General features: G+C 43.0%; 3 protein-coding genes across 3 annotated transcripts; all 3 read left to right on the top strand.

Moving 5' to 3' along the window:
- Positions 1-172: 172 nt before the first annotated feature.
- CCNB1 (cyclin B1) lies at positions 173-2826 on the top strand. The gene is made up of 4 exons (XM_055791252.1): positions 173-327; positions 1387-1452; positions 1815-1925; positions 2194-2826. Exons 1-4 carry the CDS (start codon positions 223-225, stop codon positions 2293-2295), a joined length of 384 nt encoding a protein of 127 aa, XP_055647227.1. The 5' UTR covers positions 173-222; the 3' UTR covers positions 2296-2826.
- On the top strand, positions 2807-8919 carry CENPH (centromere protein H). The gene is made up of 9 exons (XM_055791251.1): positions 2807-2958; positions 3051-3106; positions 3759-3807; positions 4232-4294; positions 4965-5021; positions 5811-5874; positions 6164-6215; positions 6441-6604; positions 8213-8919. Exons 1-9 carry the CDS (start codon positions 2885-2887, stop codon positions 8303-8305), a joined length of 672 nt encoding a protein of 223 aa, XP_055647226.1. The 5' UTR covers positions 2807-2884; the 3' UTR covers positions 8306-8919.
- An 81-nt stretch (positions 8920-9000) lies between these two features.
- Positions 9001-14480, top strand: MRPS36 (mitochondrial ribosomal protein S36). Its single transcript, XM_055791249.1, has 4 exons — positions 9001-9147; positions 9907-9970; positions 12752-12951; positions 14210-14480. The coding sequence occupies exons 1-4, from the start codon at positions 9109-9111 to the stop codon at positions 14225-14227; spliced, it is 321 nt and encodes a 106-aa protein (XP_055647224.1). The 5' UTR covers positions 9001-9108; the 3' UTR covers positions 14228-14480.
- The last annotated feature ends 96 nt before the right edge of the window (positions 14481-14576 follow it).

Here is a 14576-nt window from a genome sequence, read left to right as displayed (position 1 = left end):
TAGTGCCATGCCTTCTTTAGCCCACCTCTAGTAAACAAAGAAACCTTGTGGCCTACACCTTTGGGCTGTGCCTGCCCTGAACTCCTTGATAGGCCTTAAGATGCAAGCAAGGCTAAGCATTGCAAATGGTTCAGCTAAGTGACTAGATCTATTAACGCTATTCCTTCCACACAGGTATCCATCAGTCCCAGTTACCTGACTGGTCAAGGAATCAGTTGGAACATGCGTGCTGTACTAGTAGACTGGCTTGTGCAAGTACAGCTAAAATTGGAGCTCCAGCAGGAGACCTTGTACATGGCAGCTGGTATCACTGACTGCTTCCTGCAGGTGAGCGTCTCTTGCCAGTGTCGGGCAATGCTTTTCCCTAAACTAAAGCCCAGCAAGCACTCGTCAGCAACACCATACTTGGACAGACATGGTACCCATAACAAAATACAGCTGACCCACAAAGTACATTTGGTGTTGAATTGTATGCACCACATACCCTTCTTAGCTATGAGTAGTGACTTGATACATAAAAACTGCTCACTGCTCTCCCTAATGTATTCTCAAAGCCTTTCTAATACCTCTGCAGATGCCAACAGAGGCAACAGATGTGTAATTATTTTGAATATGCCAGTATGAGCATCTTGCCGTAGAATAAACCTTACATTGACTACACTGAAAAGCTGTGTTCTGATCCAAGTCATTCAGGTAAATCTCTCCTGCTTCTTACTACAGGACAATATCGTTTCCACAAAGATATTGCAGCTGGTTGGTGTCACAGCTTTTTCATTGCCAGCAAATACAAAGAGTTGTTCCCCCCACACATTGGAGATTTTGCATATGTAACTGATTAACAGTTACACAAAGATCCAAATCTCTCAGATGGAGATGACAATCCTGCAAGCCCTGGACTTTGGTCTGGGTCGCTCTCTCCCTCCGCACTTCCTAAGGAGGGCTTCAAAGATTGCAGAGGTAGTGCTAAGAACCAGCTTTACTGTAGGCAGTATTTGGAAAATAGAATACTCTATTGTGACAGCTCATTAAAATGGCTCAAAGCTTTTGAGCACTGCAGCAGTTTAGCAACTGAGCCTGGTTGAGACCTGTCTCCCATGTAGAAATAGGCCTTGTTGCTCTGTTTTCAGTCACATGAGCCCAACCCACCCAAATCTAGAGTTAAAATGTCTGCCTGGTACTGCAGGTAACTGCTAGACTGCCATTGAAAACAGTGGTCCTAGATGATGAGCAGCATAAATACAGCTCAGAACTGCTGTGTGATTAAGCCACTTTAATTTTAAGTCTATAGCTCTAAACATATTCATTTGGGAAGTATTCCTGCCAAAAAGGCTTGACAGGATGTTCTTGCCTTTGAGATAACCAATACTCAATTCTTACTTAATGCAGGTGAACTTGGAACAACATATTCTGGCCAAGTACCTGATGGAGCTCTCCATTGTGGACTATGAAATGGTTAGTTTCCCTCAATCTGAGGCTGCCATAGCTGCTTACTGTTTAGTTCAGAAATCCTTCAGTGGATGCCAATGGGTAAGTCATGCTTGTGAGACCACCTTCTAGTTTAGGACTTGGTGCAGCTGTGCACCAGCTAAGAAGGCCACTCTGGGCCAAGTCCATGCCTCCTGCTTCCTTCGTGGTATCTCAGCATGTTCTTGTCTCCCCATGGCCCTTTGCAAGGGGGCAGCAGTAGGGCAGTAACTGTTAACCCTCCCCTGTGGGACAGGAGACCACAACTGCCCAAGCCCAACAGAAGACAAAGAAGCCGGTGTACTCAGATTGTTCTAGCAAGCTTGTCTAATGACTTCTTTTTCTTTCAGACATCAGCTCTGCAGTACCACATGTCTTATAATGAGGAAGACCTTCTCGCAGTTGGGCAATGCACAGCAAGGAATGTAATGCTTATGAATGTGGGCCTTACCAAGCAGATGGTAAGAATCTCACAGTTCAGGTGGGGACTATGTGTGGTTAAGTGCTGATACATGGCACTCTGAAGCTGGCTTAGCTGAGCCACTGCTGGCAGACTTGGATACGATCTGCTCCCTTGAGCAGACCTCTAACTTGCCAAAGTGGCGTGAGCCGGTCATGAACTGGTTTGGTGTGCTACGGTGGGCTTGGCCTGACTGACAAGCCTCAGGTAAGCTGGAATCATGTAAGTTTATGAACAGGGTAAACTTAATGAAACTTACGTCTCTGCAGGCAATCAAGAACAAATATGCCAGCTGCATAAATTACAAGATGAGCACTGTTGGACAGCTGGACTCTTCCATCATATCGAATCTTGATCAACCTCTGATTTGAATGCTGCCTCTAATTCAATGAAACTACAGCATTTGAACTCAAGCACGATTATGTCGCTGTATGATGCCCCTGTACACAACCTGTCCTTTGTCCTGTGTTCAGGCTTCTTAAGAAAGTACTTCTTTTCACTTGCCACCTTTGTGGTAGTAAACTGCCTCCTGCAGCTGAGGCATCGCAGCGGCGCCTGTGAGCGATGCTGTCTGCTGTTAAGCTCTGGGTCTAGCCCAGGCGTGGCGGCTGGTCCTCCGGGCTCTGTGCAGGCCGGAGCGCCGGCACTGCGCTGACAGGGATAATGTCTGCCACAGCGGCCAAATTACGCGGGCTTTGCTCGCTCGGTTACTAATCAGAATATGCCGTCAGCTCGGCCCCCCTGGGCTCCCCGGAGTCACGCCTGGGAGGACGGGCTGCCTCGCTCCCATCTGCCCGCGGCACCCGCACGGCCCGTCACCGGGGGGCCCTGGGCGGGGACTAAGCTCGGCGGCTGACCAACGGCCCTCCGGCGGCCCCGCCCCCGGGTCGCGGGGGCTGCCGGGAGGCACCGCCGCACCGGACGGAAGCAGCGGCGCGCGGGCAGTTTGAAGGCGCAGCCATGGCGGCGTCGGGGCAGCTGAGCGGCGCGATGGGCAGCGTGGAGGACCAGGTGGATCCCTTCTTCCTGCTCTGGTCTGTGCCGGGGGCCCGGGGGGCGGTGGCGGGGCCGGGCCGGGCCGGCCTGGGCGCGCCCTCTGACCGCTGCGCCTCGGTTTCTGTTGCAGCCTGCGGGACCAGCTGAAGCAGCAGCTCATGGAGTGCGGCGTTGCGCTTCATGCCAGTAAGTTTATCCGTACTCTTAAGTCCCCCCGCGGCCCACCGCGCTCCCTCTTAACGTGATGTTACGGTAATAAGGCATGCGATGCGGCTAACACTCGTCTTCCAAAAAATTGTTTCTCAAAAGTGCTCGTTATAATAACGAAATGTTTTTCTTGGCTGAGCGTCTGGGCTGAACTCCGTTTTCTAGACGGCTCTTGAAGACCCGTTTGAATGCTTACAAAACTGCCGTGTGACTATTGCCTGCTGCCCCTTCTCCCGGGTTTTCACTTCAGGCTCCTCTGACTCCTGGTGACGGTTTTGAGGAAACAGGCCTTTGGCAGAAACACTGACTGAAGGTGTTTCTTCCTGTTGCCGTTGTTTCCGTTACCTGAACCTTCTTCCACTGAACGAGCCGGTTGCACATATACAACAATGCTGTGAGACAGCTCTGGCATTTGTAAAAAGTGCTAAGTGGAAGCACTTAAATTAAAGCCTAATTATTTCTCTGATACAGTCAATTGATAACGGAGTCTCACTGACAGTGGAAGAAATGATAAGGTGTGGAGGTAGAAATAAGAAATACCTTGAAAGTACAGCTATCAAACTCTTTATCCTCTGTAGATTGTGTTTAAGTCTCTGCTGTCGGTTTTTTTGGTGACGTTCGTTCTTTGCAGGTCAGGGAAATCACCTTGGTGGTGCTACTGAAGGAAAGTTTATCACTTGGTATGTTATTGCATAACTTCAAACTTTGGATGTATTTGAAAGGGGAGAAGGGTTAAGAACTGAGCTCGGAAGTTCTCTTGTAGTTTACTCCTTAGTAAATCTCTGTATTAACAATCAGTACTTTGCCAAAGTCTGGTGAATAAAAAAGGAAATTAAGATAAAATATGAGGAAGAAATATTTTACTCAGTCTTCTAATGTAGTTCTATATCTGATGTGGCTTCTAAATTTGCAGGCCTTCCTGTGATAACTAGAATTTCCTAATACAGTTCCACATGCTAAAATACCCCTGGCCTTAATAATTTGTGGTTTACAGGAAAAATTCTTTAGACATGTAGAGAGCAAGTTAAAAATGTGACATTGCTTTTGAATTTTTTGTTTTCTCCAACTGTTTGAGGTTGGTTGTTTGGTTTTTTTTCCTTTCAGTGCCCTGCAAGATTTGGAGGATGCAAAAGCTTCTTTCCTCAACAAGACATTAGCCCTGCAAAGGTAGAATTTTCTTCCTGTTTGTTTGGAGGTTCTCTGTTTGTTTGTGTGCACACATATACATGCGTGTGCACATATACATAATTCTGATTAAAATAGGATTTCAAAGTGCTACAGTGTGTTGCAAACATGAGAGATTTTAGTACCACTGAACAAGCAGAAATGCAGATGGAGATACCATAGAGAACAACGACAACAACAAAAAATCCAAGTTGAAACATGTAAACCCAAAGGTTCCTGCAAAACTGTGAAAGGCTGACTTCATAAATCTGTAAAAATATTTCTTGGCAGGATTTCACAAATGCATATGAAAAGGTGGAATCCGATAGGTGGTACACATCTCCTATGTTATATGGCTGTTCATTTGTATTTGCTCAGCTTCCCTTCTGCAGGCTCTGGGATTAATGGTGTCCAAGTATGTTTGGTAAGAGAAAAAGGAGTTGTCATTGTCAAATAATCACTGATGTACATTTCTTGTCCTGAGAGTTAAGCCTCATTAGTTAAGAAGTATGATACTGAAAAGGTACTGAGTATTTTATATACATAATTCCAATGTGAAATTGGACATAAATGGAACCTTGGAAATATTTTTCTGTTACTTGTCTAAATCTGCCTTAAGTTTCTTATCAGTTCTCATCAGTTGTGTGTTTCTTCTCCACTATCTGCTATGCAGGATCCAACTTACGACTGCCCTGAGAAACAAAATTAAGGAAAATGACAGTGGCTCACGGTAAGGTGTTCATAGGGGAAGCATAGCTGTACTTCACTGTACCTTTTTTTAAAGCCAGCTTTCTTCTAGATTTTACTGAATGACGTACCATCCACCTTTTAGCTAGAGCCAGCATGATCAGACCACTTATACCCTGCGTGGATTTATGTTTGGGCTCCAAATTAACCAAGCTTTGATTACAGCAATCACAACCTTTGATTCACTTATGAGAACTGTTACCTGCATTTATAATAGCTGGGCACATATTACAGGCTTGTGACAGAGCCTTGCCTCTGCTTTGCTGCCTTCATTAATTAAAGCTTAATGGCTTTGAAAAAGAACTGAAAGTTTCAAACGTTTTTAGAATTAGCTTTTCATATCCTGCCTAATATTAATGGGTGCACATGTATGAAGTGTTATATGAGAAACTTAATTTCTGTCAGAACTACAGCTGAAAACATTGCATCTCCAGGATGTCCCTCCCACACACCAGAATTCAGGAGCTGCAATTCTTTGCCATTCTCGGGTGACTAGGTTTCCTTGATACCTTCCAAGCTCTGTGATTTGAAATGTTATACAACCTTAACTGAAACATTAGGGAAACTGAGAGGGAAATAAGGACACTATTTGGCTCCTACAACAATACTTAGTATAATAACTGTAAAAAGAAAGGGTGCAGTTGTGTAGGGGGGTGGAATTTTTTTTTTGGTATAAAGGGAAATGGGGATTTTTTTGTGCAATCCACATAACCTTTATGCTGTTGACTCATATTAATTGTCTTAAGGTGTGCAACTGTGTTTCCTTCCTTAGAGTGATCACAGAAAATATATCCCACATACTGACACTCTGCAAGAAAATAATGGAATATCAAGAGGTAAGTGGCATTGTAGCTCCTGTTGCAGTTGTGCAGGTCTGCCAACCTCAGCATGGGCAGCAGAGCAATTTGAAAGGAACAGGATCACACCAGCCATTTGAAGCTAAATGCGTGGCCAAAAGGTACAATTTCTACCGGTGTTAATTACTGAAATGATGACTTCAAGTGAGTATGTAAGAAAGTCTGCTTCTAGAGCTGCCCTTAACTGCTTTTGTGAATTGAATTGGCATCTTTCAATATTTTTGGAGCCAAGAGTCTGGGAAATATTTATTTTTTTTTTCTCTTTTAGCAAGCACGTGAGAAGGAACAGAAATTGGCTGACATTAAAAGGAAAAGATTCTGTAAGTGTGTTAGCAGTACTGACTTTCTTTTATATTGGAATTTTATCATTTGTATTTTAAAGTTCTTCTTGTAGCAATATTAACTTACATCTGAAGTAACTGTGAAATTCAACATAGGGTTATTGCCACGGAAGTGCCTTAGTTTTTTTCTCACAGACATCCATCTTTAGTTCTACTGCTCGCCTAACTACTTCTTAATACTTCATTTTCCTAATAATGGAACAGCACTAAAAGAAGCCGCAAGACAGAAACTACTGCAAATTCAAAGCACGATGAAAAACCGAAAGGAGACACAATCAAGTATGGAAGCAAACAAAACCCTGGAGAAGATGTTTAAAAAATTACAAAAAGAAAGGCAGTTGACTTCAGTAATTCAAAATGTATTCCAGGTAATATGTTGTAGCTTTTAGAAGCAAGTTTGCAGGTTTGCATTAGTCAGAATAACATAGAGTATGGTAAATGTAACTTCAAACAAAACTGTTTTCTAAAAACTTTAAGTAACAGCGACAATAGACAAGCTGCTGCTATGTGCAAGAAAAACGTTAATGCTTTGAGAGCTAAAACCGTGAAATTGTCAGAAAGTTCTTCAGAATAACTATTTACAGAATTTAGAGACAGTTTGTCAATCTATCTTTAATTCTTTGTTTCCTTAAAGATACACAAATAATGCATTTTCTTGGTGAATGTGTTTCCTTGCATGGAGTGTCACCCCTACACCCCCCCCCCCCCCCCCCCCCAAATCGGTTTGTGCATCTCATGTTTAGGAAAAATAAGTAGATCTTAATCCCACGATACCAGTGAGCCAGACTGCTGCTCCTCAGTCTGCCCCTTCTGATCACATGCACACCTCTGCTTGTGTCACCCACCGCAGCCTTGTGAAAGACTTGGCCTGCAGCCACAGCCAGTGTCCAAATACTTTCAGCAGCGTAGCTTTTGACCTTTTGGTTACCCACGTATTTAGATGCCACTAGGCAGCCTGTACCCATGCAGCTGGCTGGCAGGTCATCCGGAGTGTGGAGCCCTGCAAAGTGAGGAGGAAAACCTCATGATTTGGGATAGCGTGGGTGGGCCTCCTGCAGCATCCTGTGTTGGGAGTGGTTCTACTACAGGTCACGTATGCTATGCTACAGTCTGGTACTCTGCCTCTCACTGTGAGATCTCTCTTGGCTTCCTTTGCCTGGCCTCACAGGTCAGTGACTTAAGTACAAAGATGGGAGGCAGAGTGAATGCTAAACTGTAATTGCAGCGCTCTTGAATTTATCTGCAATCAGGTTATAAAATCCCAGTTAAGTGCGCACAAAGCTGATGTAAAAAATTTAGACTGGGGAAAAGAGAATATATTGGAGGGCTTCAGATAGAAGACAGGATATAACCATGCTGTGAATTTGGGTGATTGGAAGAATTTCGAAGATGGAGTATCACATGTTTTTCTATTGCAATGCTATGTCTACTAGTTTGCATCGATAACAATGTTGCATTTCAAATTGAGAATGAGAATTTAAACGTTTTAGTGGGGTTTAGATTGGATTCCTACTGTTATCTGGGATACAAAACCTAGGAATGGGTTTGTGTTCCTGAAATCTTCTGAACCACAAGTAGAGCAAATCTTCTTTGACAACATGTAATAATTTCCATTTTCAATCCAGAATGGCACGGCGAGAATATTAACTGTGTTATCTTGTGCTTGAGGCAAACTTTATTTCTTGTGTTTAAAAAACAAACAAACAAAATTCCTCTAAAATCCTATGTTTAAAACAGGGATGGTGTACAAGGTCCTCTAGGAAATGCAAAGCACTGCTTTTTTTTCCTACATGTTGACAATAGGTTTTAAAACCATACTTCCCTTTCTCCTCTCCCCTCATCCCACTTACTCCAAAGACTGCTGTGAATTTTAAGAGTGTGCAAATTAAAAGTTAAAGATCAGAAAAATTTGAGATATTTTACTAGGAATAATTCTTTTTAAAGGCTTTGTTTAACCAATACTCTTTTTTTCTTAGGGTATCATAATTGGAAGCAAAGTTAACTGGGCAGAAGATCCATCTTTAAAAGCAATTGTTCTACAGCTTGAAAAAAATGTTGAATTTATGTGAGTCAGGAGAAATGTGTTTTGCATAGTGCATGTCACTGATGTACTAAACTTGATAGATTACTATGCATAATGAAAGTATAGTTTAAGAATTTGAAAATTTAACCTTTCTGGAGGTTGTGGCTCTCTAGAAACGTAGAACGCACACACATAGTGTAGCTGCTGAAATTGCCTGAAGAGCCACTTAATAGCTGTCCCATCCCAAGCGCTCATCCCCTCCTGAAAGGCAGCGGTAACACAAGAAATAGTAATAGTAATCTATATATTTCAAGCATTTATGTAAAGGTGGGCTTCAGCTAAGGCTTTGCTGTTTCTGCCCTGTTCCCCAGGGCAGCAGCTGCAGGCTTTTCTAATGGGTCTTGGTGGGGGGGGGGCGTCTGCTTGTTTAATGGAAACATTTTATCGAATGTTCAACACTGCGAATTTTGCGCTCTTTTCTGTAGCAGCTGTTTGTGACCCTGCTTGACAACTGCATTTTATGTTTGAACAAAATCGATGGTATCACAGCATGTAACATATTAACATAGTCTTGCTTTTCGCCTGGTGACATAGTAAACCGTTTTCAAAAGGTGGATGTGGCTTGCCTTAATCGAATAGGAATTAAATGTGAGAACTTCCTGAAGTGTTTCGGGGTTTTTGTTGGCTTGTGTGTAACGCGCCGCCCGGCCGGCGCCGCCCCGCCTTCCCTCGCCGGGCCGGCCCTGCCGCCCTTGCGCGGCCGCACGTCGCGGTGGGCGGGGCCGTGCCCTCGGCGGGCGGGGCCCGTTGCTGCCCCTAAGGCGCGGGCCGCGGCGGCGGGGGGTCACCATGGGCAGTAAGATGGCGGCCGCCACGAGGGTCGTTCAGGTAACGGCGCTCGGCGTGCGGCCTGGGGAGCGGGGGGCCGAGGCCGGGAGCCTGGCTCGGGCGGCGGGCTGGCCTGGCGCGCCGCCGCCGAGGCCTGAGGCGGCCGGGCCTGAGGCGCCGCCGGGTAGGCCGGTGTCCTTGGCGCGGGGGGGGCAGGCGTGCGGGGGGGGCCCGCCGGTACCGGCGGTGGGCTTGGGCCGGTGCCTGGTTCCCCGTGCGAAGGGCGCCTCCGGGCAGCCCGCACCCTTCCGTGCGCTATGCAGGGCGGGGGGCGCTAGCTGGCCGCGCCTTCCCAAGCTCTCTTCCTTCAAGGTGAAGGTGAGACGTGGAGTCATCTTCAGAAGGCGTCTTTCAGGAATAAGCAGTGTGGCTTCGGCTACTAGGCTTCATAGTTCGTCGGGTTTTCTTAACAGAACTAGTCGGTCCTGCCCAGCCAGGTGAACAAATACAAAGCAAAATAAAAACGGGTTCTCCTGGGATGATTTAAGTGGCTCACTGGTTCAGCAGACAGCCCTTTGGGTCGATACAGTTCCAAGTACATTCCTGTACAGTCAGAGCGCAGCTAGCAATTCCGTGTGCTAAACCTTTATAATTGCGTTTCCGTGGCTGTCGCTGCATGCACACACAGGCTGCGGTGAGGGAAGGAAGGGAATGCGCGTTCCTGGCATTAGTTGTATTCGCTGTATGTTTTGAAGGTAACGTGTGTCTAGAAGTACATCTTACTCTCTCTGTTTCTCCTGCTACCTTGCCTTTTTCTAGGTAGTCAAGCCACATACTCCGTTAATTAAGTTCCCAGACAGAAAAGGTAGTCCCAGACCTAAAAGTAAGTATTTCATCTATAGAGACAACTTGCACCACATTTCTTAGTGTTAACTGTTTTATTTAAGAAACCAGCACGCAATTTTTCTGTTTCAGCTATGCAACTCGGCTGATTTTGAGCAGGGTTTCTGAAACACAGTTGTTTTAGTTTGAAGGCAGTTCCTTGACTCTTCCTTTTCAGACTCTGCGCAACTGTGGAAATACACATAATATATGCATGTCTTTATTTCTTGGTCAGGGCAGATTCACAAAGATTTCTGGTGTAAGTCCCATTTTTTCCAGATACTACTATGTGTGTGAAATTATTGTGCCCAAGTCAGTGTGAAGGAACTTTAGGTATTCAGTGATATTTGCAGAAATTACTGCATTTTCCTCATCTCTTCTTAGTTGGAGTCTGCAATGTCGATGGTATTTAAAACCATGATTATAGCTGGGAGAGCCACCCCACTGTACATTTTAAGAAGTATTTTGTTGTGTTACTAATTAATGCTGCGAAAAAATTAATTTCATTGCAATCTTTGGCATGAATTTTTATACTTATATCTGCGTTGATATTTATAGGATTCCAAATATTGTTACATTTAAACATCAAAGTTGTATGAGCAGTATGTTGGTTTAATACTGCTTTTGAGTCAACAAAGCATTTGAAATTAAAGTAGATGTCTTAAGCTTTTTTATGTTATTCTCACTTCTTTAGAAATTATACCATACCACATTATTTGACACAGCATTTTTGTGTTTGTGATTTAGCTTTGAGTTTACTTTATTCATTAACATTACAAAGTATCTACAGTGCACATCAGTGCCACTTCAGACTTACCTGTGAACTCTTCAGGAGCTATTTTCTGTGATAACTTTCTGTCAGAATTGTGTGCACAGTTGTACACAGTTCAGCCAAATGCACCACCTCTCATGCCAGGGAACTGCTTTCTCGAAGCCTTGAAAACATGTTACCTCTTGTTTATCTCTGCATCAGAAGATTTTTGTGACAGTATCTTTGAAGTATGTTAGACTTTTCTACCTTAATCAGGTTCTGTCATCTCATTAGTAAATTGCAATCTACCTCATCTTGCTTGAATGCTATAGCAATAACTACATTTCACTATACCAGGCTGTTGCTTCTATGTAGTAGCCCAGCAGAGCTCTGTAGATCAAGACTAAACTTGTAGGGACGTGGGTGCCAAATTCTTTTACCGTATTACTACTACCGTATTACTACTGCAACATGATGATCTCGAAGCAACAGCAGTATTAAGTCTGGCACTTCTGAATCTTGACCTCTGATGTTTTTAACTGGATAATGCATGCACTCCAACTACACTTCAGAGTGAAACTACAATACAGGAAAATCCTTGGCAGATCTCTAGACATTTTTGCGGTGTGTGAAACAAACTTGGAGAAACTGATTCTTGTTTTTTTCTTATATAAGGTGTGATAGGTACTTTGCCCCCTGTTCAGAATATGCTCCTTCTGATGGGCTCTATTCCCCCTTGCTGTTTTTGGGCCCTCCTGTTGTTCCTGAACCACCTGATCAACTTGGAGCTTTCAGATACAATCCTCTGAGAACTTCTGAATATGCCTCTCAATAGTGGCTTTCCCACGCCCCCACCCCCAATATATAGTGGTCTGATCACATTGCTGCAGGTGTTTGATGTCCCAGTCCTGTTACTGACCCAGACTTGCTATGGCTAAAACTGGCTCCTCTCCTTTGTCCTTACTGGTCTTGTTGGAGGCAGAAGGGAGAGAGGCAGGCAGTGCTGCTGTGTTGTAACTCCTCGCATTCTTTGACTCATCCAGTCTTGATGCTGCTTATTTTGAAATTATATAGTCCCTCCATCCCAGCTGTTTAAATGTTGCATTTGTCTTGCTCATTTTTCAGGAGCACTGAGAGGGACTTCCTGTGGAAGTCGTTCTGCTTCATCACGTGCTTTAACCTTGTATACAGAGGTCTGAGTGCTTGTAAAGTAACCATTGTTGTGAGACTCTGTCCTGCCTGCTGGGGTGATTGTGTACTTCCACTGTAAAATCAGCCATGGTGGGATAGATCTAAGTTCAGAATGCTGACTTTGACAGTGTGGCCCTTCTGTCATCTCTCCTGTCCTCAGAGTCAAGGCAACTTCTCCAATGTGAATTCCTTAAGCCTAGCTCCTGACCCTCACCTGTGAAGTACTTCAGGCGCTTCTTGGTCTCTGTGTTTCGTTAACATTGATTGCTGATGCCTGATACTTGGTGGTCATTCTGCACATTATTAACAAAATTTGATACAATGCCTTTTTGTAATGTTAAAAATGGGTACAGCACTGCATTGCGTGTTGTGGCGTGTCATAGTTGCAAGCTTTATCTTTCTGTAAGGCTCCCACCTTTTTTTCACGTGTCTGTCTTTACAGTCACAGTAAACAAAAAGCATCATCTTAGGTGGACTGGTTTTTTATCTTGCGTAGTTGCCTCCACACACAAATGTATGATACTTTATGTATTTTTTGTATGTACAGCTGCCCAGTGAAAAAGCCTTTGTTAGGATATATGCTGACTTATCCTCTGTCTATACATCAATATTTTTGCCACTCAAACATGCTTGCTTTTACTGTCATAATTTTTCACTGTGCTCTTGATACATATAATTATAGTAAAGACAGGTTGTGAGAAGTAGAGTGTCTTAATTATTCTAAGTGTTTGTTATAACGAAAAAAAATTGTCAACAGCTGGTAACTTCTGTTGGCTGCTTATTAATTAATTTTACAGTCCTGTTACATTTCTGTAAACGGTTTTGCAATCTGTGTTTCAGTACAGGAATCTCTACAAGCGGGTGTGCCATCTCTCCATGCTTCAAAAGCAGAGTCTGTAGGAGGCAGCTCTCTGGGCTTTCAAAATATGGCACTTGTTAGTAGAGTAAAAGGTACACCAGACACTTCTGAATTAGCGAGAACCTTGCCTCAGAAATACAGAAGGAAACTTATGTCAGATGAAGAGATTGAATTTATTCAAGTAAGTTTCATTTATTGGTGTGTATTGTCTGTATTTACCCAGCATCTGGCTTATTTCTACACATGCTTCGAACTTTCAGATACGCTAGTACGTTGTGATTCTTGGTAAGTGCCTGCTCTGAGCTTTCGTGGCTTTCATGCACAATACCCAAGCTACAAATTCTTAATGCAGAAGGAACCCAACTCTTGACTAATTAGTGCTTTGTGGTATTGCTGATTAGAGAGAGATGGACTTAGAACAGACATGCAGATAGCTATCGATAGTCATAACCTATGTTAATCACTGCCACTACCTATTTTGTAACAGCTGTATAATGTGTAATTTGAATGTGCTGGACAGGAATACAGGAGTCAATTCTTAGACCAGCGAACGTTATTACCAGGTGATTGAAGTCCAAAATATTTCTCAAACTACTTTTTATAAGTTATTTTGTAAGTTAAATCTTGTATTTCTTGTAGCGGAAACATTTTATTAAACTTCATCTAAATATTTTCTGCAATATTTTCAAATACAGCATTGTACATGAAAGGCAAGAAATGCCTGCTTTTCTTCTGTAACAATTCTTGGTTGTAAACACTGATGCCTAAAAAGGGAGAAGGAATGAACTGTGAAGAACGTGTGAGATAGTTGTGAGTTTGAAATGAAAAGACACTTGCATACCTTTGTTAAATGATAAGGACACCTACAGTGTAATCATGTTAGTAGAGGAAATCAGTTTTCCTGCACGTATGTGGGTAGGGTATTATAATTAGAAATAAATTGGGTTCTTTCCCATAGTAATACACTTCTTGACCTCTAGCACAGATTTTCTGACAGTGAGATAAGTTGTAAAATAATTTGGTTGGGAAAATAATGAATTGAATTCTCATAAAGATTGCAGTGGCTCACCTTGGCCTTGTTTTTAACTGTGCACTTTAGAATTATTTCCACTGCCTAAATTACAAAAGTTATCTTCACTACTACCGTGTTTGTCAGACCTCTCTAAATTGAGTAAAGAGTTGGGTTTCTCTAGAGTGGGAGAAGTGGAAGCAGCTGTAATTGTTGGTTGCGTGTGTTGATCTTATTGTATTCTCCCCTGAAAAAAATGGAGCTGTTACTGGTAGATGCTAATATTTGACACTCTGTGCATGTTCTTACATAAAAACAAAATGTATAAATCAAAACTAGAACTCTGTCAGTTAGTCTATACTAGTGCAAAAGAAGATTTTATCTGCATTTCCCATGCTAACATACTTAACTGTCCGCTTTTCTTTTGCAGCGTGGAGGTCCGGAATAGGTATGGAAGATAGTTTGTTGGCCACTGTTGGAAGAATGAAGTATTGTATTCACAATAAAGGCATTTCCTTAATATTAAAAGTTATTGTATACTAATAGCTTCAATAAAAACCTGTATGAAGGGTGAGACGGTTGACACAACACATTATGTATTGATTTGTGATTGAAGTATTTTCTGTTGATGGCTAACTAGCAACTGAATGTATTTGGTGTCCACGCCATTAAAATATTTTTCTAATTAGCTGCTTGCAAACGACCATTGAGTCATTTTATTTTTCTACTTTAAAAGATTAGGATATCTTAGTAGGAGTGATTTTGCATGCAGGAAAGGGACACTGAAGCATTCTCAG

Source organism: Falco peregrinus, chromosome Z, assembly GCF_023634155.1.
Source record: "Falco peregrinus isolate bFalPer1 chromosome Z, bFalPer1.pri, whole genome shotgun sequence".
In the NCBI taxonomy this organism is placed as follows: Eukaryota; Metazoa; Chordata; class Aves; order Falconiformes; family Falconidae; genus Falco; species Falco peregrinus.
Note: the sequence above shows the minus strand (reverse complement) of the source record. Positions and strands in the feature narration are given on the sequence as shown.